We start from the raw sequence: 25081 nt of genomic DNA, 5'->3' as shown, positions 1-25081 counted from the left end.
ACTCTAGGGTCCCCATTTGACTGTTTGTGGAGGGATACCTTCAGCCAAGTGTAGCCTTTGTGTTTCAGACTAAGATCGATCAATCTACACTTATTGCCAGAAACTCTATGGTCAGATCTGAACCGAGAGTTCCTTGCTATGGCTACGGTTGCTCTTTTCATTTTCAGGTAGCTCTAGCAATTGCCAGGAACTCTATGGCCAAAACTTCTAACAAATAGCCAAGGCCTTATTTTTCTTTTAATGTTTTTTTCTCTCAGGGCTCTGCCCATCCCAATCTTCCACTAGTTGTCTGACAACCCTATTCTACTCACTTCACAGTACATTAAAGGTTTCTTCTTATTAAACAACTTCTTCTTAAACAACAACTGTACTTTTGCAAATACAGAGCTCTGTGAAAGAGAAGAATGGTGCAAGAGGGGATAAAATTTTGTCATTCCCTGCCACTGATGCTGGAAAAAAGAACACACACTCGGCCCCACCTGCGTTTATCCTTGCTGGGGAAAACCCCCCCCCCCCCCCCGGATATAAATACAAATTATAGGTGGCCTTTTTCAGAAAGACAATAGTGAAGAAGAAAGGGGTAAAACTTTTTCCACCTTTCCACACCATTCTTTGACGAAGGCTTTCACGGCTGGAATAACTGGGGTGCTGTGTGGTTTCTGGGCTGTATGGCCGTGTTCTAGCAGCATTCTCTCCTGACATTTCGCCTGCATCTGTGCTTCAGAGGATCCTCTGAAGATGCCAGCCACAAATGCAGGCGAAAAGTCAGGAGAGAATGCTGCTAGAACACAGCCATACAGTCCGGAAACCACACAGCACCCCAGTATATACAGTGGTACCTCGGTTTTCGTTGATAATTCGTCCGAGAGGAATCGACAAAAACCAAAATTGACGAAAACCGAGGCACCATATCCCACAGGAATCAATGTAAATCCAGTTAATCTGTTTGAGGCACTCCAAAAAGTGCCTCAAACGAATTAATTGGCTTCCTCAAACCCCAGCCAGGAGGCAGAGGGAGCTTCTCATTTGGGCAGTGACACCCCCTGATGTCACTGCCCAAATAAGGGCACCTCCTCTGCCTAACTCCTAACTGGGCTTCCTCAAACCAGCAGCCGGGAGGCACAGGGAGCGAAAGGAAGGAAGGAGGGAACCTTCCTTTCGCTTGGGTGACTTCCCCTGAAGACAGGAGGGAGGAGCAACGAAAAGCAAAAACTGAGGCAATCGGCCCGAGAAACTGAGACAAATTTTGCCCAGAAAAAGTCGACGAAAACCGAAACCGACAAAAACTGAAGTCAACGATAACCGAGGTACCACTGTATATATATATTTTTAAAGAAGGAAGGAAAAAGGTGTATCAAGTCGCTGAGACCTCAGAGGAAGAGAGTGTGGAGGATTAGACTGGCTCCAAATTCAGACACATGTTCTGGCATGATCCGCAAGGCTCTTGATTAACGAGCAATAACTTTCCATGTTCAGAAACAGCTGAATTCTCATAAGAACATAAGAACAAGCCAGCTGGATCAGACCAAAGTCCATGTAGTCCAGCTCTCTGCTACTCGCAGTGGCCCACCAGGTGCCTTTGGGAGCTCACATGTCAGGATGTGAGCGCCAATGGCCAGCTTCCTCGCGGCTGTTGCTCCGGATCACCACGTGGTGCTGTTAAGGCCTTTTACCAATCTCGAGATCCAAAGGAGGGATCTAAGATTGGTAGCCATAAATGCGACTTCTCCTCCATAAATCTGTCCAAAGCCCCTTTTAAAGCTGGCATCAGGGTGAGTGAAAAGCCATCACACACCCACCTCCTGTGGCAACATATTCCAAACACCAATCACCGCGTTGGCATTGAAGAGGTGTTTCCTTTTATTAGTTCTAATTCTTCCCCAGCATTTTTTAAATGTATGCCCCTGGTTCCTAGTATTGTGAGAAAGAGGAAAATTTCTCTCTGTCAACATTTTCTACCCCATGCATAATTTTGTAGACTTCAATCATATTATCCCCTCAGCGCCTCCTCATCCAAGCTAAAGGGAGTCCCAAAGCAGCTTCAGCCTCTCCTCATAGGGAAGGTGCTCCAGTCCCTCAATCATCCTTGTTGCCCGACTTCTCTGCACTTTTTTATCTCTCAATATCCTTTTTTGAGATCTGCGGCGACCAAGAACTGGACACAATTACTCCAGAATGCTTGATTAGCACCACAACTTTATATAAGGGCATGACAATCGTTGCAGTTTTATTCTCAATTCCTTTTCTAATGATCCCCAGCATAGAGTTTGCCTTTTTTACAGCTGCCATGCATTGAGTTGACGTTCCCATGGAGACTATCAACTAAGGCAGCCTAAAATCTCTTTCCTGGTCTGTGACTGATAGCACAGACCCTTGTAGCGATGTGTAATGTGAAGTTTGGATTTTTTGCCCTATGTGCATCACTTTTGCATTTTGCTACGATGAACTGCATTTGCCATTTCTGAGCTATTACTCACCCTAATTTATCAAGGTCCGCTTGGAGCTCTTCCATGATCCTTTATTGGTTCTGCACCCTACATAATTTGGTATCATCACAAACTTGGCCTGCACGCTACCCACCCCTACTTCCAGGTCATTTTATGAATAGGTTAAGAGCACTGGTCCCAAAGCGGATCCTTAGGGGACTTTCCACTCCGGCATCTCTCCATTGTGAGAACTTCCCATTTACACCCACTCTTTGTTTCCTGTTTCTCAACCAGTTTTTAATCCATAGGAGGACTTCCCCTCTTATTCCTTCATTGCTGAGTTTTCTCAACAGTCTCTGGTGAGGAACTTTGTCAAAAAGTCTTTGGAAATCAAGTAGACAACCCAATGTCCACCCGGTTCACCCACAATCCACATGCCTGTTTACACCCTCGGGAGACTCTGAAGTAAGTTTGTAAGACAGGATTTGCCTCTGCAAAAGCCATGCTGACTCTTTCTCAGCAGGTCTTGCTTTTGCTTTTCTACATGTTTTATAATTTTATCTTTAATGATAGATTCTACTAATTTACCAGGAACAGATGTCAAACTGACTGGCCTGTAGTTTCCCGGGTCCCCCCTAGATCCTTTCTTAAAGATTGGTGTGACATTGGCCATCTTCAATGTACAGGGATGGAGCCTGATTTCAGGGATAAGTTGCATAATATTAAAAATTGAGAGAAGATCAACAATTTCATAGCGAAATGCTTAAGAACTCTTAAGGTGAATACAATCTGGAGCCAGGGGATTTGGTAACATTTGGATTTATCAATGGCTGCCAGAACTTCTTCGCATACCTACCACTATCTTCGCGCTAGTTCCTTGGATTAGCCTCCCTAAGAAGCTTGGTTCAGGGTGCAGGAATGTTCCTCCACCTCCTCTTGGGTAAAGAAGACAGATGCAAAAGAATTCATTCAACTTCTCTGCAATCTCCCTGCCATCTTTTAGCACACCTTTTGTTCCTTTGTCATCCTAGCGGGCCTGCAGCTTCCTTGCTGGCTTCACTGCTTTTGATGTGCTTGAAGGAGAACTGTTTGTTGCTGGTCTTGAAGTTCCACAGCCATCGTTCCCTCATAATCCTTTTGCGCCTCCCCTTACCTTCTTGCACTTCTCTTTTTTGCCACCATTTTGTGTTCCTCTCTCCTTATTCTTCATCAGCCAAACTGGACTTCCATTTTTTCTAAAAGACAGGTTTTCTTTCTGATAATTTCCTCAACCTCTCTTGTTAACCATGGTGGCTTTCTTTTGGACTGGGTGCTGCCTTTTCTAACCTGAGGAACACATTCCAGCTGAGCTTTTATTACTGTGTTTTTAAATAACCTCCAAGCATCCTGGACATTTTTTGACTCTCTTGATTTTCCCTTTCAGCTTCGCTCTGCACTATCCCCCCTCCATCTTTGAGAATTTCCCTTTCTGGCCGAATGCTTAACTGTTAGTAGTTGCCACTTGTTATGCTGAGATACCTGAATCTGACAGCATTGTGGTGGCTGTTCCTATTGGCTCAACAACACTGACTTCCTGCACCAGGTCCTGGGTCCCACATAGAATTAGATCTAGGATCACCTCTCCCCTGGTTTGGTTCCTCAACCACCATCTGCTCCTAAGCCACAGTCACTTAGCATATCAGGAATGCTCTCTCTCCCCTTACTATGACCTGAATTATGCATTTTCCAGTTTATATGGGGATGGTTAAAATCACCCATTACCACCACTACATTTTGTTTTTTGTTGGCCTCTCCTAATTTTCTTTTCCATCTCAAGAATCCTCATTATTGTGCACTTTGGTCAGGGGAGACTGATAATATATTCCTAATATTAGAAGCTGTCCTTTTGGTATTGATATCCACCCGAGTGATTCTGTGAGGGGAACCAGCTCCACCATTGTTTTATTTTATGTGATACTATGCTCTCTTTGATGTAAGGGCAACTCCACCCCCAATACGCCCTGTCCTATCCTTCCTATAGAGCCTGTAGCCTGGTATAACAGCATCCCACTGGTTCTCCTCATTCCCACCATGTCTCTGCTTAATGCCGCATATATCAAAAGTCCTCCTTCAAAACTCTGTACTCCAGCTCCCCATTTTAGGTCGAGATGCTTCTACCACTATTAGCATAGAGACACCCTGTATGCCCTGTCTCTGTCCTTAACTTACCAAGTTTATGTGCTTTACCCTCAAAGTCTTTTGTAGACACTATCCTTGTCACATGCACATTGCTATGTTCCTAAAGCTTGTATGTGGTTGATTTAGAAAAACCTCCCTCTCTGTCTGCATCCCCATAAGATGCACAGCATTCGAACGAAGTCACCTCCAGCTCACTGCAATGCGGCTTTCCCCAGTGATCCAGTTTAAAAGCTGTTCTGCCACCTTTTTTTAATGTTGAGCACCAGCAGCCTATAGTTCCTCTTTGGTTAAAGATGAAGCCGTCCACGTTTGTACAAGGGCCTGCCTTGTCCCAAAAGGTTTACAGTTCTGACAGAATTTGGAAAAACCCTCTGCTTTACACCCACCTTCTCATCCACGCGGCCATTGAGACCCTGTATCTCGGCTTGCCTAGCTTCGCCCTGGCGTGGAGATGGGTGGCATGTCGAGGAGAATGCCACCTTGGGGCCTGGATTTCCAACCTGTTTCCTAGCAGCCTAAAGTTTAGCTTCCAGAGACATCCCGGCTACCACATTTCCCAATGTCGTTTAGTTGCCAATATGGACCACAACTGCTGACTCCGCCCCAGCACTGTCACAAAGCCTATCTAGGCGAGGGTGTGACATCCATAACCTTAACCGCGCCAGGCGAGGCAAAGTCACCATCGCGGTCATCAGCGCCTCTCACAAACCAACTCTCTATGTTTCTAATGATCGAATCACCCACTACAAGGCCCACCTCCCGAGGGGTATCCTCGATCTTGAGAGGATAGCTGATCACCAGTTAAAGGAAGGGATCCCACATCTAAAGGGAACATCTTCCCCACCTCGAACTTCAGCACCCTCCGTCCCCAGAGACCTTCCATTCTCCACTGACATCTGAAGAGATGTCAGCAGGAAGTGGGACCCAGCTGTTAGGTCCCTGAAAGCCTCGTCTGTCACCCTCTCTGCCTCTTTCAGCTTCTCCAGGTCTGCCACCTTGGCTTCAAGGGAACGCACACGGTCCTTGAGTGCCAGGAGCTCATTCTCCAGCTGACAGAAAGCACCCCTCTGCCTCTGCTCCCCTCGTTCATCACCTTCCTCTCCATCAACAGCCAAACCAATTCCGTACCTGTGAACTCCTTGCGGCACTGGTCTCCCACGCTGATCTCCAGGTTCTCGAGCTGCACCAGGACTTTCTTGTAATCTCTCAGGGCTTGCTTGCTCTTCCGCCTGCCGGGGAAGGGGAGGGGGGGCAGGGACGATCAGGGTCAAAGACGGGGCAAAGAGGCCGCTCTTCCCTGCCCCGAAATAGCTCCACATTTACCTGTACATCAGGACGAGAAGCAGCACCACAAAAGCCAGCACTGCCGCACCCACCCCCAACCCAATCTGGGCTTCGGGGGGAAAGCGGGAAGGGGGCTCCGTGTCATAGTGAACTCGGCCAAGATCCAGACGCAAGTTTCCCATCTGCACCTGCGAGATAAAGGCAGTACAAAAGGCTGATTCCAGAAAAATGCATGGCTTTTTAGAAAACCAAAAGAACAGACGCATACATTTTGGTCTGCCAGAATCCTCTTTCTCTAACACACAAAGCAGACCCTCATATACCAGTCAGAAGACTGAGAATTTTCATTTTTTCACCCTGCTCTTTCTCCCTCTTAGGTCAGCAGCTATTCTCAATCCCTGGTTGTTGGAGGGAAGAAAAGAGAAAGAGTAGCCAATGTGTAGGGCTACCAACCTCTAATTTATTTATGTATTCACTTGCATTTACAGCTAGCATAGATCGGGCCGAAATCAGCATTGACAATGAGGTCATTGAGCGCGTCCAAGACTTCATGTTCCTGGGCTCAAAAATTGACTGTAATGGAGAAGTGATCCCTGAGAATAGCATTAGGACGAAGCGCAATGCTGAGCCTGGATAAAATTTGGAAAAGCAGAGACATCAGCATCGAAACCAAGCACAGGCTAGTCCAAGCCATCATCTTCCCCATAGCCATGTATGGGTGAGAAAGCTGGACTGCAAAGAAAGCTGACAGAAGATGAATATACGCGTTCGAATGTGTTGGCGAAAGCTACCGCCCAGACCACGGACAGCTAGGGTGACAAACGCAGAAGTCTTGAGCCACATAAAACCAGACACATCACTAGAAGGGAAAATAACCAGGCTCAGGCTTACATACTTTGGTCATGTGATGCGATCAAATTTGCTAGAAAAATCTATCATGCTTGGACTTGACAGTGGCGGGAGAAGACCTGGATGCCAAAGAATACGATGGCTGGATACCATAAAAGCTGATATGGGCATGAACATCAACCAGTTGAAGGAAGCAGTACTTAATCAAAAATGTGGAAAGAACTTGCCTACTGGGTCGCCAAGGGTCAAGAATGACTGAATGGATAACATCCTTATCATTACTTGCATTTACTCTCTGCCTTTTACCACAGTCTCAGGGTGGGTTACAATAAATAATGCCAAGAGATCTCCTGGGATTACAACAGATCTCCAGGTGACAGAGATCAGTTCCCCTGGAGAAAATGGCTCTATGGTATTCGCCCACTGAAGTCTTTCCCCTTCCCAAACCCCTCCCTCCTCAGGCTCCGCCCCCCAAATATCCACATATTTCCAGACCTGGAGCTGGCAAACCTACTGCAACTCTAAACTGGGCACCTGGCCTCCCAGAATGATGAGTCCAAAAATGGCAACGGGGGTATACAAATGGGCCAAGGAGTCAAAAGGCCAGGCTTGCAGCCCCATGGGTGAGGTGTGTGTGTGTAGGGGAAAAGCAGTTTCCAAAGTTTAAAAATAAGCAACACTGGGTACATTTGCGATCTGTTCTCATATCTCCTGCAAAATGCTGCTGGATTCCAACCCACCATTTTAGGATGGGCTTCCGCAAGCCAAAAAATTGGGACATTTGGTGAAATAATTACCTTTGATCTAAACTTAACGAAGGCTGGGGAGTGGCAAGTGCTGAGAGGGGTGAGGAATAGAGTTATTCTCATCAGCCGCTAGTTCCTCCATTCTCTCCTGCCTTTTCTTCCCAGATGCCCAAACACAATGCATGCATGCGGGGTTTTTTTTAAAGCAGCAAGTGATCCCCTCTACCCTGCAATATCATTCTTTAGGATAGATGGTGGTCTCCAAGATTTCAAATGACACACCCCTCCCTCCCCTCCCCTCCATCCCCTCCCCCTCCCTCTGTTAGGGTGGGTGGGCCATGCCCAGATGCCAGGCCCCCTCCCCTCCCTTGCATGCCACCCCTCCCTCCCCTCCCCTTGCATGCCACCCCTCCCCTTGACCAGAACAGAGTGTAAGACTCACAGACAAATAACAATTTAAAAAAGGTTTAATAGAACTGGAAGTTTTGGACTCTGACTCCTCCCATGAAGACTAATTAAATAAAGAACACTGGCGAAGCAGCACCAACTTGAGACAGTTGGGTCTGGGGTCCTCTCTCATTCAAATGCTTCCGAAATGGCTCCGACCCCAAAATGACCCACAAGCACAAACGGAGATAGGAATGCTCTCAAGGGTGTTTTGGGGATGCGGGCCATAGAATCATCCAGCGTTTTTACTGTTTACTTCCTCCCCTCCGCTCCCCTCCAGGCAGCTCAAGCTGGCAGACTTATTTACTTCTTACAGTTGCCTATGCTGAGTTAGGAAATTCCTGGAGATTTGGGGGTGGGGGAGGATGGGAATCTCAGCAGGGTATAGGGTTGCCATCCTCAAGGTGGGGGAGGGAGGTCTCCTGGAATTACAACTGATCTCCAGAATACACAGATCATTTACTTATTCATTTAAAACATTTACCCCACTTCTCCTGGAGAAAATGGCTAATTTAGAAGGCGGATTGTATGGCGTACTGGCGGCGTAGCGGCGGAGGCATGGTCGGGTCGCTGAAGGGGTGTGGTGTGGCGTTCCGGGGGCGGGCAATGTTGCAGCAGGGGCGTGGGGCGCATGTGCGTCCCAGGCGCACTTTCCCCTCGCTCCGCCTCTGCGTTATACCCGTCCGAGGTCCCTCCGCTCCCTAAACTCCACCTCCCCAGGATCTATCCCCCAAATCTCCTGGTCTTTCAGAACACAGAGTCGGCAGCTCTCGGGTGTTAACACCATAGAGCCCACCATCCAAAGCACCCTTTCCCGCCAGAGGAACTGTCTGGAGATTAGTTGTCATTCCAGGAGATCTCCAGGCCCCACATGGGGGTTGGTAACCCTACTATGTCTCTTCATTTTCTCATCACAACTGCCCTATGAGGTAAACAGCACTCTGTTTCATCTGAAGGTAACTCACTGAGTTCTTGCCCGGTGAGCAGATTTGAATTGCTGGCTCTCCTCCAGCCTAGCCCAACATTCTAATAACGACTCCACCCAGACTCTCAGGAGACCTAGGAGGAGTGTCCCATCTTCCTTTGCCATTTTAGAGATGACACCTGGACTGCTAGGATCTACCACCCCATCCTTCTCAGTCAAGTTCTGGCTGGGTGTTGAGCCCACATGAGGAAAGGCCTAAAATATGGAAGAATTCAATTTACAATCCCCATCTCCAACCAGATTAGCTTGTGCACTACAACACATGCCAGCAGGGTGACTTTGGGCTAGTCACAGTTCTTCAGAGCTCTCTCAGCCCCACTCATCTCACAGGGTGTTTGTTGTGGGAAGGGGGGAAGAGAAAGGAGTTTGTAAGTCCCTTTGAGTCTTCTTAAAGGAGAGAAAGGTGGGATATAAATCCAAACTCTTCTTTTTATTGTCCTTCTTTCCTTTCCTTATCCCTTCCTTTCTGTGCCTCTTATCCCCCCTGTCCCTTACTCTTCTTTCCTTTTCTCACTCCCCACCCCCCAATAGATAGATTTTCAGAGTTTTCAGAGTGTGTGTGGGGGGGGGTGGGGACGGGGCTGCACATTTTATTCGAGGGGAGGTCCCTTGCAGAGGTGTCCTGTTTTATAACAGTACTGGAAGCCCAAAGATTTATGACACAAGGTTGTTTAAGCGTTGATATTTAAAATGGTTCAATTTTAACTAGCAATTTACTGATTATTGAATTTATCACAAGTGATGCTGTTTGTCGCCTTGAACCTGGCTTGGTGGGGTGGGGTGGGGGTATAAATCTAAAATAAAATAAAATAAAAATAGGAGTCAAACTAGTTTAGTAATAAATCCCCCACTGCAGAGGAAGTGTCATTCTGCGAGGGAGTCTAAAGATAATTTTATAGGGGAAGTCCTAGCATCCCCACCAGACTGAAATTCCCAGGATTCCATGGAGGATGCCACAACATCTAAAACTATTTGAAGGATGCCACATGTCCCTGTCTGTTAACCACAATTGTCGGCCAACAATCTGTTGGCTACCTTTCCGCATAGAGTGGTCCGATTGGCACTGGTCAGAGCCCGGGCCTTTTCCATTGCAGTTCCAGCTCCATAGAATGGACTACCTGTAGAAGTGAGAGGGGCCCGTCTCCTCAGATATCTTCCCTCTGTGATACACCTCTGGAGATGCCAGCCACAGATGCGGGCGAAATGTTAGGAACAAGATCCAGCAGACCACGGCCACACAGCCCGGAAAACCCACCACAACCAGTTGAATCCGACCCTGAAAGCCTTCAACTATACACTGTAAGGTCTGTTTGCCAGGGCTTTGAATGGCAGACATGCTTGGCTATTTTCAATTCTGTTCTCCGAGGATCTATCCATTCATGGCAGTACCACTCCTTCCAATCCCCTATCACAGACCAACTTTCATATCAGAGATTTATCACTGTCTCTGAAATATGATTGTAACAGTGGTGGATTCCGCACAGCATAAATGCAGCATCTTTAGGATGTAACAAAAAGATCCAAATTTTGGCATTTTGTGTTCCCACAGCGTGGGAGAACACAAGTATTGCCAGCCAAAACTAATTTTTTTCCCCACCTGCTACATGGAGCTCTTGTCTGTCAGTTTCATAGTGGTGCCCACCACTTGGTGTGCTGCAGATTCTCTGTGAAGATTCCCCACGGAGGTTTCCTCCACTTGCAGCTCTGTTTGCTATTTCATTGCAAAAAGTAGATGAATAAAGTTTGTTCATCTTAGCGATCCTGTGCATGTGTCGTTTTTTTTTCCTTTTGAGGGGGAAGTCTGCAAAGCTACAGCAACACGATGAGAGAAGTTGCAATGTGCACATATTTGGGTTGCTGCAGCTTCACAAACATCCCCCTCAAAACAAAACAAGGAAAAACAACAAGTGCACAGGATCACTAGGCAAAACACTTTATTAATCTACTTTTTACCGTGAAATAGCAAATGGATAAGCTGCAAGCCAAGGAGGAATCTTCATGGAGAATCTGCTGCAGCACACAAAATGGCAGGCATGAATGGAAATGAAAGAGGTTTGTGTTTGCTCAGCAGGCAGGACATGTCTTCAACCTAGGTGGGGGGGAGTTCACTAGTTTAGCAATTTTTGAAAAATCTGGGTTGAAAGGAATATAACAGGCTGAACTTGTTTTGGGGAAGAGAGCTATGTGAAGTTCTTCCCCAAAATGCTTTTTATAATGTCCTAAAGATATTACATTTGCACTGTGTGGAATCTACCAGTTAGCCTTAGCTTCATTCAGAGCATATATATATTCAGAGCATTGTTCTAATTCCCAACAAATTAATATCCACACCCACATATCTCCCTTGTTCATCAGTTAGCATAACATGTTTTAATATATAACATCACTCAATTTTTCTCTTCAAAACTCACTGAAATAATTCCTCACCCAGTGATTTTTGGCACAAATGTTTTATATCATACATCAATGGCAGACATCTTTTAAGGGGGGAGAGGAAGGGAGAGTTTTAGGGTTGGTTATTTTATTTTGGTTTTAACTGAAAAGTTTTCCAGTGGCGAAGCCACCAGAGGGCAGGGGGGTGCACGACGCACTGGGCACACCATTTCTAGTCACATGGGGCGGAAAAATCCACTCCCCCTGTGGCGCCCCCCTTCCCGCGGCGCACCACCCCACTTACTTTTAGGAATGGAGCAGGCTGGAAGCCTGCCTGCGTTGCCTGGGCCAGGTGGGAACTACATTTCCCAGGTAGTTCCCACCAGGCCCAGGTAGTTCCCACCAGGCCCAGGCAACACAGGCAGGCTTCCGGCCTTCTTCTCCGGCCTGCTCCTTTCCTAAAAGTAAGTGGGGTGGGGGGTGCGGAGGGGAGGCACAAAAGCCAGAGTGTGCACCGGGAGCACTCTGGTCTAGCTATGCCTCTGAAGTTTTCAAAACATCATTGTAAGCCAACTTGAACCACCAGGAAAGATGGGGTATAAATGTGTTAATACCTGAATAAATCTGGTATAAAAACTAATACAATCCTATTGTGAAGATCAGCACAAAGATTTCATGTGCTACAATATGGGTGGAGTGGGAATTCTAATCTGCAGCTCTGATCACAAACACAAAATCCTTTGTAATTATGCAAAGTACAAGGGTGTGGGACCAGGTCCACTAATCGTCATAGAACCACCTAACAGGAGAAAGACTCGTGTCTACAAAAGATCATCCAATAGAGAACTGTCCCAGGCGAGCATAAGCTGACCAGTCCTGTAGACAAAGAGACATTATTTCCACCCTGCTCCCCGTGGTCCCTGAACTCACAATGAATTCCGGCAGCACAGAAGAAGCATTGAGCGGTTGTGGCGGCTGCAGGGGAGGTTCACAGTATAAATGAGTAAGGGTGAGGGTCTTCACGGTACAGATGCTGTTCCCAATGATGACCGTCACTTCTTCCTTGCTGATGCCCAGGGTGAGGCCTTCTCCCTACAGGGATATAGAAAGAGAATCCACACATGGTAAGTTCAACCGGGTAGCCCCAACAGACTGGACGGAAGCCTTAGTAGGGAAGTCCAAGGAGATCCTTACAGCATACAGGGGCAACATTTCCCCACCCACTATTTTTATCACTGTTTAAATCAGGAAGTTCCTTCCAAACCACGCAAGAATACTGCCCCTGATACCTAAAGAATTAGACTACAACAAATCCAAAATGGCACGCTTTTCTCTCCGGAGCCAGATCAGATGCGTATTTACATTTTTAGAAAAAGCTGCACTTTTTCCCCCTCGACCTTCTCTCAGGATTATGGGTGGCCACCATTTGCACACCTCTGAAGGAGAGCTCACTGAAAGGTCCCGTAGAAGCCTTCAGAGGGGGTGCTGATCAGAAATGAGGGCCAAGATCAAAAGTCCCAGCTACACCCACTCAGCTTACGTTTTTCTGCCACTCTTAGTCCATGGTTCTCTTCTAGCATCTGCAATTTCTGACAGAAATGAAGGTATGCACTCACATACACAAAATCAGCTGTTCTCAGGTATATTCTCAGGCAACCACAGACAGGGCTTCTTTAATGGTGACCCCTCTCCTACAAAAAGCCATTCCCCTTGAGGCTTGCCTGGTACAAACATGGCTCCCTTTTAGGCACCAAGCCAAAATGTTGGCATTCACCCAAGCTTTTACTTGAGGGTTTGAACTTTTCACACTATTTTAGCCTGATAACTAATTTTAAGCATTCATTGGTCTATTTTCATGCTGGGTTAGGTTTCATTTGCTTTAAAAAAATACCACCTTTTAATTAATATCTTGGGATTTGGATTAATCTCTTTTAATGTTTTATTTTTATTATTCTTGTTTTGCAAGTTGCCTCAGGGAGATTCCTGGAGAGGCAACTTCAGATTTTCTAGCATTATTTGCCAAGGGCCACACCAGAAAGGCACTCAAGCTGAGCTCTTACCTCCCCCTCCAAATATGTTTTACATATTTATTAAGAACACGTATATGTTGCCTCTTCGTACCCCTGTTTGGTAGCTCACAAGGTTTAAAGTGTTAAAACCATTAAATTCAACAAGCATTAAAAATAGCCAAGCAAAACCCCAAAATGTAAAAGGACATTCAGAAGTCAGAAACATAAAATATCATAACATTTCACATGTATGCGCTGGGGATTTGTTTTTTGTTTTTTTTTGGGGGGGGGGTAAATAAATGATTTAAACCTGCATATCTTAGACCTCTTAACATTTTTTACAGTTAGAAATACAATTGGAACCGATCTCGTTCAGGCTACACACTGGAAGGTTGTCTGTATCATGCAAAATATTTCTGTGATCAAGCTAGGGGACCTTGCCCACAAGGTAAGAATTAGTGCAATTCTATGCAGTCAGTGAATTCCACTACACTCTGAATGAACCCACAAAGCCAAGGAGTTTGCCGTGCAGCTGTCTCCTCTAAGGGAAGAGGGCAAAAGAAGAAGAAGAAGAGTTTGGATTTACATCCCCCCTTTCTCTCCTGCAGGAGACTCAAAGGGGCTTACCATCGCCTTGCCCTTCCCCCCTCACAACAAACACCCTGTGAGGTGGGGGGGCTGAGAGAGCTCCGAGAAGCTGTGACTAGCCCAAGGTCACCCAGTTGGCATGTGTGGGAGTGTACAGGCTAATCTGAATTCCCCAGATAAGTCTCCACACCTCAAGTGGCAGAGCTGGGAATTAAACCTGGTTCCTCCAGATTAGATACACGAGCTCTTAACCTCCTACGCCATTGCTGCTCCAGTGTCAGTAGACATGGAATGGTAACCACCCATGGTGCAGTGGTGCCAGAGGCGTAGCTGGACCAGAGTGCGCCCGGTGCACACTGTGTTTTCTGCCCCCACCCACCCCTGTGACGCCCCCCCCTCCACGGCACCCCCCTCCCACTCTCCCTCCCCACCCACACACTCTTATTTTCCATAAACAGTGCAGGCTGGAGAAGCAGCCAGTTCCTGTATAGGTCAAAAATGGCCTGCTGGGAACTATACTTCCCATGAGACCCTGCGAGCCCCGAGGTCTCATGGGAAATGTAGTTCCCACCAGGTCGGTTTCAGGAGGTGCAGGAGCGTGCCCGGCGCAATGCGCACCCCCCCCTCAGCCCCCTGGTAGCTCTGCCTTTGTGTGGTGCCCATGGATGCTACAGCAGTTTTCCAGGCGCCCGCCAAGGGCTTTCGGAAAGTGGCTGGGGCCAGGTGGGTGTTTGCCCGACAGGGCTCCTGATTGGCCACAGGTGACCTGATTGCCTGTGCAGACCCTTAACCAAAGTCAAAGAGGTGAAGTATTTCCACTGTGCGACTGAAAGTAAGCTGCGGCAGCCCTTTTGTGATGGGAGTATTTCTCTAGGTATCCTTTGTGCTTAAGGTGCAAGGAGAGATCACACCCAAAGGAGTCCCCTCTCCTCTCCTTTCCCCTCCCACTTGGTCCTCCTTTTCCCCTCTTGCTTGGCAGCAGTGGCGTAGTGGTTAAGAGCAGGTGCATTCTAATCTGGAACTGGATTTGATTCCCCACTCTGCCACCTGAGCTGTGGAGGCTTATCTGGGGAATTCAGAATAGCTTGTACACTCCCACACACGCCAGCTGGGTGACCTTGGGCTAGTCACAGCTTTTCAGAGCTCTCTCAGCCCCACCCACCTCCCAGGGTGTTTGTTGTGAGGGGGGAAGGGAAAGCCCCTTTGAGTCTCCTACAGGAGAGAAAGGGGGGATATAAATCCAAACTCTTCTTCTTCAAACTTTTTTTCATTCGCCTCAACCCAGTCAGGTGTCTGCTCCACCCCTTGACTCACCTCTATGTCCAAAACGTTGCCAGGTTTCAGGCTGAAGGGGCGGCCGCTGGAGTCCCGGCCTGGCCAGCGCAGCTGGGGATTGGGCATGTAAGTGAAGTCTTGGCCTCCGCTGGCGTTGCTGAAGAGGACATGGAGCCCATCCAGTTCAAAACGGACATGGCGCAAGCGGGCACTGGGTGGTACTGAAGGTGATGGGCAGAGGAGCAGAGTAGACGAGTTGGCACAGCAGGGTTCCCAGCACTAAGAGGGCAGATGGAGGAGGACAAGGCTAGCTGTGTGTTCATTTGGAGGGGGAGGACGGGGGGGAGGGTCTCTGAGCTCAAAATGGTGCCTCCTTCCTCCTTGTACTCACCTCCAGCAAGTCTCCCACCTCCACACAACGGCTTGGGGAAGCTGGGTTGAGCAAGGCCTGAGGGCCTGGCAAGAGATCACAGCCTCGTTTCTTCCGGCCGGCGCCACTCCCCGCTTCCTCCTCAGGCTCCAGAACCGCTTTGATGAGCGGCTGCTGCACCATGTCCAAGTCGGTCCCCTCGACGTAGATGATCCGTCCGCCCCTGAGGAAACCCAGCATCGGAGAAACTCAACTAGGGAAACGGCAATGCAAACGTGCCCACGAAACAGACCTTCTCCTCACCTCAGCCAGATACTGTGACGTGAGACTCACAACCGAACAGGCTGATGGGTGTCCAAATTCCAGATCCTGATTTGTGACATCTTCCATCGCGTTTCCCGCTCACCCCACTTCTCCTCCTTCACTCCCCACCCTGAGGGACAAGCCCGGTGAGATGCTGAGAGTCGTAACAACACAAGAAGAGCGCCGCTGGATCAGACCTGTGATCCGTCTAACCCAGAACCCTGTTCCACACAGCTGCTCTAGAAGGCTGATGGCACAGAGGCCAAGGTTGTCTCAGAGGATTATTGCCCTGGAATACGGAGGTTCATAGGCTAATGTCCATTAATCGACACCAGGATTTCTTTTTCTTTAAGAATCAGGCATGCAGGGTCCAAATTCAGATAGGAAATATAACAGGCTGTGAGAGTTTCACATTCTTTTCTGTGCTATGTTTTCATTCTGAAGTGGTTTCAGACAGGTTGTAGTGGGTTTTCTGCGCTGTGTGGCCACCAGACCACGGCCACACAACCCAGAAAACCCACTACAACCAGTTGAATCCAGCCATGAAAGCCTTCGACAATACATTGGTTTCAGACAATGGCCCACTGGGGAGACATACAGGTCCTGACATGGGTTGGCGTATGTTTACCCAACAGAGTAAACAACGGTTGCCCGGGGTTCTTTCAGATGCAGAAGGAGAAGGCTTTATTTGTTTAACTTATACCTCACCTTTCTTTTCAATAGGGAGAAAACTGTTCTCCTTCCCTTTTATGCTCACAACAACTCTACGACTGAGTGTATGTGTGACTGGCCCAAAGCTTTGGTAGCAAAGTGGAGATTCAAACCTGGGACTCCCCGATCCTAATCCAACACTCGAACCATAGACCTTTTTGACCCTACGGAGACATTTGGAATCCTGACGCAGCGTGATGGGCGTACCAACAAAATGGCATAGGCGTACCAACAAAATGGCAGCCACAAAATGGCTACTGCAGCAGGCAGAGCCAGCGACAAAATGATTGCCCCAGCTTAACTTCAATACCACCGTGTAGATCTGTTGTGGTGGCAGCTGCTGCCGAAGCAACATTTAAAAGAATCAGCAAAAACAACCAATAGCCAATCGCAGGCCTTTCTAGGCAAACACACCCACTTCCTAAAAACATTTGGAGGGAGCCAGAAAAAGTGTTGGTGGGGCACCACGACAGTCTCGGGCACCATGTTCTGACTACTAAGGCACAGTGATTTTAGCCTCCTCCTCTCTCAGTAGGCCCAATTCAAACTGCGCCTGAAAACTGAACTAAAATTAAGAACAATAGGAATTCTGTTTAGAGAAAACTGAATATACCAATTGCCTCCTTAGAACTATTGTGCCAGTTCTACAGTCACAAAAAGTTGTAGCATTGAAATTCTCATTGCAGCTTCTAAAAACAAAGGACAATAGTTTTCCCCGCCAATATTTACTGTGAATCATTTGCAAATTCACGTAGATTTACTTAATTTGGAACTTCCTCCCAGGGGGAGTGTTTCTCTCTGTGTGTCTTCTACCAGCAGATGCATAACCATTATTAGCCCTTCTCCCTGATTCTGGTATCATTTATGTGTTTTTATTGAATTATGTTATAATTTCAAAAGCTTTAAGGGGACCCTGACTGGGTGCAAAGGCAGCATAAAAACATTTCAACCATATAAATAATACACAGAGACTTTTTAACTGGCCGATAATCCCAACAGTATACCCTTCCCCCTCTGGTGACCTCTTACCCATGAAAACTAGTGGCTGGGAACGCCCTGGTGAGCTGGGGATTTGCCGCATAGCGGAAGAACTTCTGCAGTTTGCGCTGAACTGTGCCGTACTGGACCTTAACGTCTGCCTCCTGAGGTCTGGTGCTGGCACTGGTACGGCAGATGATTGCCCGCAGCTTCACAGGTTCCTCGCTGTGGGGACAGAAAAGGCAAGAGGCTAGATGTTAGCCTGAAGACCGTCTGCATTACAAAGGAATGGGGTCCGAGGACTGTTGAATTTTGATTATGCCAAATGTGCATGTTTTTCCAGATAACTGAGCTCATATCAGAGTCTTCTATTGGTCAAATCGGATTGCGTAAGGTTTTTGTTTTATCTTTGACGGGTAATTCAAACAGCTGAAAGAATACAACTGTTTGTATTGTCTTTTGACAGAGATTAAAGAGAAAAGCATATCTTTCTAAACTCACTTTAAAAGACAATGAGCTCATTGCAGATTTGTCTTAAATGCCCACTTGATTATCTCATCAACAATTAGGAACCAATCATCTATCTAGATGATGATTGCATGTTTTAAGTTAGAAAAGGTTTAGAACAAGATAGGATTGCCCTGACCTGGATAGCCCAGGCTAGCCTGATCTCATCAGATCTAGGAAGCTAAGCAGGGTCTGCCCTGGCAAGGTTTTGGGTGGGAGATCACCAAGGAATGCCAGGATCATGACATGAAAGCAGCCAATGGCAAATCAGCTCTGAACCTCTCTTGCGTTGAAAACCCTGCAGGGTTGCTGTAAGTCAGCTTGAACATGGCAGCAAAAAACCCCAAAAAGATTACTGTAGGTAAACCCACTGATATAAATCAGATTTCTAAGCACAGGACCGACAATCCATTCGTAATATCAAAGCTAAAGGTTGCAACACAACCTATAAAGGCCTATGGTCAGGCGGGACACATCAAACGGAGTCCTGGTTTCTGTCATGCTAATGGAGCTTCTCTACTTTCGGTTTAAGAACATAAGAAAAAGCCTGCTGGATCAGACCAGCGTCCATCTCGTCCAGCACTCTGCTACTCACAGTGGCCCACTAGGTGCCTTTGGGAGCTCACTTGCAGGAGGTGAAAGCAATGGCCTTCTTCTGCTGCTGCTGCTCCCGAACACCTGGTCTCCTAAGGCATTAGCAATCTCCAGGGGCGTACCTAGGCAAACCGGCGCCCGGGGACAAAACCCGAGTTTGGCCCCCCCCCCCCCCCGGCCCGGCGTATGGGCGGCCACCCTCCCCCACCATGACCAAACAATGATTTTTTGTACCAGCTCACAAAACACCTCCCACTCCCATCAAAACATACATGGCTCTCTCCCCACCAATTCTTTTCCTAATTTCCTAATCACAACAACGCTATGAGGTAGGTTGTTAGCCTGAGAAACAACTCCAAGCCAGTGCAAGTGGGTATTAAGCATGTAAATCTCTCACAAATCACCCCCAGCAAAACATTTACCAAACAAATGTCAGCATCATCTCTCACAAAACACCTCCCATGGAATCCACCCTCAAACAGCATCACTTTCAATGGTGTTTAAACTAGGGAGCTCAGATTCTTCTTCTAAATCTACCTTAAAGGGAGAATCTGGGGTCCCCGGTTAAAACAAAATTGAAAGTGATGCTGTTTGGGGGTGGATTCTTCCCCACCCTGAAACAGCATCACTTTTGAGGGTTGGAGATTCAAATGAAACAAATAGCAGATTTGGCTGGAATCTGGGCAAATTTGGGCACATTCGGACAAAAATTGTCCAATTATGTCCTGCCCAAATATGAACAAATGCGAATACAAGGTATTTGGGTTTTGGGGGGGTATTTTTTGTGTTTTTTCGGCCTGCAGGGAGCGCATTTTTAAAGCTAGCAGCACCATGATTTCAGGGCATCATCCAGAGACTGCCCTGATGATACCACCCAAGTTTGGTGATGTTTGGTTCGAGAGACAGCAAAGTTATGGATGCCCAAATGGAATACCCCCATCCCCATTGTTTTCAGTAGGAGCTAGCCTGAGATGGGGGCTACCCGTGCGAGGGACCATAACTTTGGTCCCTCTGGTATCTTCCTCAAACTTGGGTGGCATCATAAGAATAGTTAACAGATGATACTCTGAAATTTTGGTGTCACTAGCTTTAAAAATGCATCCCTTCCAGGCACCCCAAGAAATATGCCCAAGATTCTTTGTTTTGCAGAGACTTTGCTCCATTGTAGCTAATGAGGAATTTCTGAGGCAGGCTGCACATTTTTTGAAGATAGAGGTGCCAGACTTTCAAGGTGGCTCCAAGAGGCCTTGAGTAATAGCATCCAAGCTTGAGTGAGCTTTGGCTTCTGGAGTGGGGGGGAGGAGTTGAGAGAGATCTGAGCAAACTCAGCCCACAGGCTTTTCATATGCAGAGGGCCAGGAAACAAAATATAAGCCTTTTGGGGGGCCAAAAAATGGAACCCCCAGAAGCAAAGGTCCCCAAACCTGGATGCTTGCCTGTACCAGGAGGCCCCTCCCTGGAGCCACCCTGAAAGTCTGGTGCCTCTATCTTCAAAATGTGCAACCTGCCTACACACTCAGAAATTCCCCATTGGCTACAATGGAGCACAAAGTCACTGCAAAACAAAGAATCTTTGAGCACAGAAATTCTTGGGAATTACCTGGAAGGGGTGTATTTTTAAAGCTAGTGACACCAAAATTTCAGGGTATCATCTGTTAACTATTATTATGATTCCACCCAAGTTTGGTGAAGTTATGTTCAGGGGGACCAAAGTTATGGTCCCTCAAATGGGTAGCCCCCATCTCAGGTTAGCTCCCATTGAAAACAATTGGGATGGGGGCACCCTCTTTGGAAGTCCATAACTTTGCTGCCCCTGAGCCAAACATCACCAAATTTGGGTAGTATCATCAGGACAGACTCTGGATGGTTCCCTGAAATTTTGGTGCCACTAGCCCAAGGGTAGGGAACCTGCGGCTCGAGAGCCGCATGCGGCTCTTCTGCCCTTGCACTGTGGCTCCACGAGCTGAGCCGCTGGCCCCATCCTTGCCCATCCTACAGGCAGCAGGGCGGGCGCCTGCTGCCCGCAGTTGGAAACTAGGCCGCGCTGCGGCGGCTTCCCCTCTGCGCCACGCCCTGTTGGAGCAGGGCGAGGCGTTTTCCCGGCGGCCGGCAAGGCCGAGCCGCCGGCTTCATCCTTGCCTGCCCTGCAGGCAGCAGGGCGGGCGCATCCATGCGCTTCTCAGAATGAGCGGAGTAAAAGGTTAAAAAAAACCCTATATATATAGTGTTATCTTTATTTTAAATGTCAAAAATTATTTGCGGCTCCAAGTGTTTTCTTTTCCCATGGAAAACGGGTCCAAATGGCTCTTTGAGTGTTAAAGGTTCCCTACCCCTGCACTAGCCTTAAAAATGCGCCCCCTGCAGGCCGGAACGTGAAAAAACACTTAAAACATTTAAAAACACACAAACGACCCTGGAATATGTTGGAATTTACGTTGACCAAATGGGGAAACCGGGGAACATAGGGTACCCCCTGTCCCTAGGCAGGAATGCCACTGGCAATCTCAGATCAAGTAGGATCAAGATTGGTAGCCACAGATCGACTTTTCCTCCATAAATCTGTCCAAGCCCCTTTTAAAGCTATCCAGGTTAGTGGCCATCCCCACCTCCTGTGGCAGAATATTCCGAACACCAATCACGCGTTGCGTGAAGAAACGTTTCCTTTTATTAGTCCTAATTCTTCCCTCCAGCATTTTCAATGTACGCCCCCTGGTTTTAGTATTGTGAGAGAGAAAAAATTCTCTCCGTTGACATTTTCTACCCCATGCATAATTTTATAGACTAGGTCTCCTGCGGCCTTTGTGCTTTGTAACCTGTAGCAATGTAGATTGTGCCCCAGTGCCAGTGGGACTGATAGTCCTCTGTTTGGCCTTGAAAACTAACAGCTCTCACATTCCTGCTCTGTATTGCTTTTGCTTTGATATCTCCGGGAGGAGGAAGGAAGGGACGCACCTTGGTGGGTACAAAAGGGTGCTTGGGAAGCCAGTATTTAGAACTGGCTTCTTCTGTGGCCATGCTGCCATCTGTCAAGAAAGGCTTTTGATTGAAATCACTGAGTCCGATATTGGTAACAGATCCAGGGCTTGACACCTATAAGGCTTGAGATCTGAGTATCTGAAAGACCATCTTATTCCATATATTCCTTCCCAAGAACAGAGGTTACAGGGAGGCACTTTACTATCTCATCAATCAAAGAGGCACATTTTGTGGGTACACAAAATGGCAGCCCAGCAGTTTTCAAAAGCAGTCTGATGGTTACAGAAGAAGAAGAGTTTGGATTTTATATCCCCCCTTTCTCTCCTGCAGGAGACTCAAAGGGGCTTACAATCTCCTTGCCCTTCCCCCCTCACAACAAACACCCTGTGAGGTAGGTGGGGCTGAGAGAGCTCCAAAAAGCTGTGACTAGCCCAAGGTCACCCAGCTGGCGTGTGTGGGAGTGCACAGGCTAATCTGAATTCCCCAGATAAGCCAGAGAAGCCTCCACAGCTCAGGCAGCAGAGCAGGGAATCAAACCCAGTACCTCCAGATTAGATACACGAGCTCTTAACCTCCTACACCACTGCTGCTCCTCCTACGCCACTGCTGTACAGGACATCTAGACCAGGAAGGTGTGCCTGGCCCCGTTGCTTTTGATTTTTAGACGGCCACTGAAGACAGTTTTATTTAGGACCACATTTGGTTAAGTTCACCAGCAAGTCTGAGTTGTGATTTAAAATTTTGGCTTTTCTGTTTTTAATGTAGCATCCTATTCTATATGTTTTATCTATGTTCTACTACACCTCGGGTTCCATAAGGCAGAAAGGGAGCTTTCAAATAATTAAAAATTAATAAATAACCTTGTATCAGATAGATCCTGGCAATATCTGGGTCTAAAGAGTTTTAAACATTAATTCTTAGATAACTAGTTGGTCTACAGTCTCTGTCTGGATGCAAGAGAACATCTTGTCACACAAGCTATTATTATTTTTTTATTTTGTTTCATGCAACAACTGCCGATTCTTTAGCTGGCTGTCAGCTTTTCATTACAATTTGAGCCTCACCCCAAAGGCTCCAAATATTGTAATGTATCAATGTGGTATCTGTGCAGGTGTCAGCAGGGCTGCCTTTTGAATCCAACAGATGCTGATTTTTATTGATCTGAAGATGTTTCAAGCGCAGCCTCAGTGTTTTCGAAATGGGGCCCAGGGTGCCGATTACCACAGGGACAGCTGGTTTGCACCATAGCTGCTGAATCTCAATTTTTAAATCATGGTATATAGTGACCTTATCATGCTCTTTTTCATCGACCTTGCTGCTGCTGCTATTATTATTGTTATTATTTTCAACTTATACCCCGCCCTTTACCTAACCCTTACCCTAACAATAAAAAGCATGATAAAATCCCATTCAGTACCCCTATAAAGACTATCATAAAACCATAGACCATTCCAAGTTCTGAAACTCCCACCGCAATCTCCCGCAAAGGTGGGCGGAGTGTACAGGACAGTTTAAGGTGATGCCCCATCCCAGTAGGGGGAATCAGCCAAACGCCCAGGTGAAACAGCTAGTCTTCGCCAGGCACTGAAACCCCAGAAGAAGAAGAGTTGGATTTATATCCCCCCTTTCTCTTCTATAGGAGACTCAAAGGGGCTTACAAACTCCTTTCCCTTCCCCCCTCACAACAAACACCCTGCGAGGTAGGTGGGACTGAGAGAGCTCAGAAGAACTGTGACTATAGCCCAAGGTCACCCAGCTGGCATGTGCTCGCATGTACAGGCTAATCTGAATTCCCCAGATAAGCCTCCACAGCTCAGGTGGCAGAGCGGGGAATCAAACCGGATTTCCAGATTTGAGTGCACCTGCTCTTAACCACTACGCCACTGCTGCTCCTGCTACGCCACTGCTGATAGAAGAGAAGACACCTAGTTTGTCTCTGGTAGGAGGACTTTCCACAGCGCAGGGGCCACTGTTGAGAAGGCTCTCCAGGCTGCCCCAACTTCCTCACCTCCAAAAGGGAGCAGGGCAGCCAGGTGGGCCTCCCCCTACGACTTCATTATCAGGGCAGAAATGAATGGGTGGACGCGCTCTCTCAAGTTCTGAAACCAGAACCGAAGCTAGAGGAGATGATGGAAGAAAGCCATCACTCACAAGAGGCAAGGCAGGTCCCCAACGTAGGCGGCAATGTCACTGCCCGTCAGAAGCTCTTCTCCAATGATGGTGAGCCGAGTACCTCCAGCAATGGGGCCGAGGTGGGGGTGCAGGTCAAGAAGTGTGGGGTCCTGAGGAGAGAATAGTGCCTGTTAGGGTTTTGCAAGTGCTCCTAGGATCCAGACTCTGTCCCCTTCCCAGTGGCATCACGTGGGAAGTCCACAGTATCAGATAGCCACAGGGAAGAAAACATGCCTCTCTCCCCTCTCCCCACCCCAAAGGAGAGTCTCTCCCTTTCTTGGTGTCGCTTGCAGTCAGGTACTGACCTGGTAGGTAAAGTTGCTGGTGGAAATCCCAGGCAGGCGGTCCCCAACCGTGACCTCAACAGGGCCGGATAACCCTGGCTTTCCCGGGGGCACATTGCAAACAATCCTGTAGGGAGCAGTAGAAGGACTTCATTGTGGGAAAGCCTGAATAGTTCCTACAGGGAGTTTGAAAAGGGGTAAAGGAAACTGTGACCCACAACGTAAGGCCTTGGGGCAGCTGCAAGAATTCAAAGGCTCCAGTCTTCATGATGGCCAAGATAAAGGACAGATTGAAATAAAAACAAAACAAAACAAGGACAAAAGTATTGTAAAGGATCAAAACTATGCCACAGTGGTTGATTCAGCGCAGCTTCCAGCTCTTACTAAGGGGCGTGCTGGATTTGAAACTCCCGTTCAAATTGAAATCAGTGAATCATTCCAAGGGTGTCTTTTGGCCAAGCCTGTTTCATATAAATAGCAGGGACTGTTAATTACCTGCTTCACAGAGATCACTGTGTGAAAGGATGCTAAGAAAAAAGTGCCACAAAAATAGATCAAAGGGATTGGTTTGAAATGCACGTCTTGTGTAGGACATTCAATGACACGGTCCAGCCAAAATAGCTGGGCAGCATCTGTCACACCAATAAAGAGGATATGCAAATCAATGCAAACAAGAGACGTATATTAACTGCAGCCCTTTCAGATGGGATGTTCCCTGGACACCTCAACAAGAAGGAGAGGAGTTTGGATTTATACCCCCTCCTTTACTTTATTGTAGGGAGACTCAAAGGGGCTCCTTCTTCTCCCCACAACAGACACCTTGTGAGGAAGATGGGGCTGAGAGAGTGTGGAGAGAACTGTGACTAGCCCAAGGTCACCTTGCAGGCTTTGTGTGTACGAGCAGTGAAACAAATCCAGTTCACCAGATAAGAGTCCGCTGCTCATGTGAAGGAGTGGGAGGAATCAAACCCTGTTCTCCAGATTAGACTCCACCTGCTGTTAACCACTACACCACAAGGTAGTCCA

The 25081-nt window shown here is 47.4% G+C and overlaps 1 protein-coding gene across 1 annotated transcript in view; it reads right to left on the bottom strand.

The window, feature by feature from the left end:
• Nucleotides 1–25081, bottom strand: part of PLXNB3 (plexin B3) — a 78319-nt gene that overhangs the window by 34839 nt on the left and 18399 nt on the right. The window contains 8 exon segments of the mRNA XM_048487500.1: nt 5733–5833; nt 5928–6076; nt 12219–12380; nt 15200–15439; nt 15552–15753; nt 17574–17747; nt 23751–23881; nt 24077–24182. Coding sequence (XP_048343457.1) covers nt 5733–5833; nt 5928–6076; nt 12219–12380; nt 15200–15439; nt 15552–15753; nt 17574–17747; nt 23751–23881; nt 24077–24182 — 1265 coding nt within the window.

The sequence above is a fragment of the Sphaerodactylus townsendi genome, linkage group LG03 (genome assembly GCF_021028975.2).
Source record: "Sphaerodactylus townsendi isolate TG3544 linkage group LG03, MPM_Stown_v2.3, whole genome shotgun sequence".
Taxonomy (NCBI): domain Eukaryota; kingdom Metazoa; phylum Chordata; class Lepidosauria; order Squamata; family Sphaerodactylidae; genus Sphaerodactylus; species Sphaerodactylus townsendi.
This window is presented reverse-complemented; position numbering and strand designations above follow the sequence as displayed.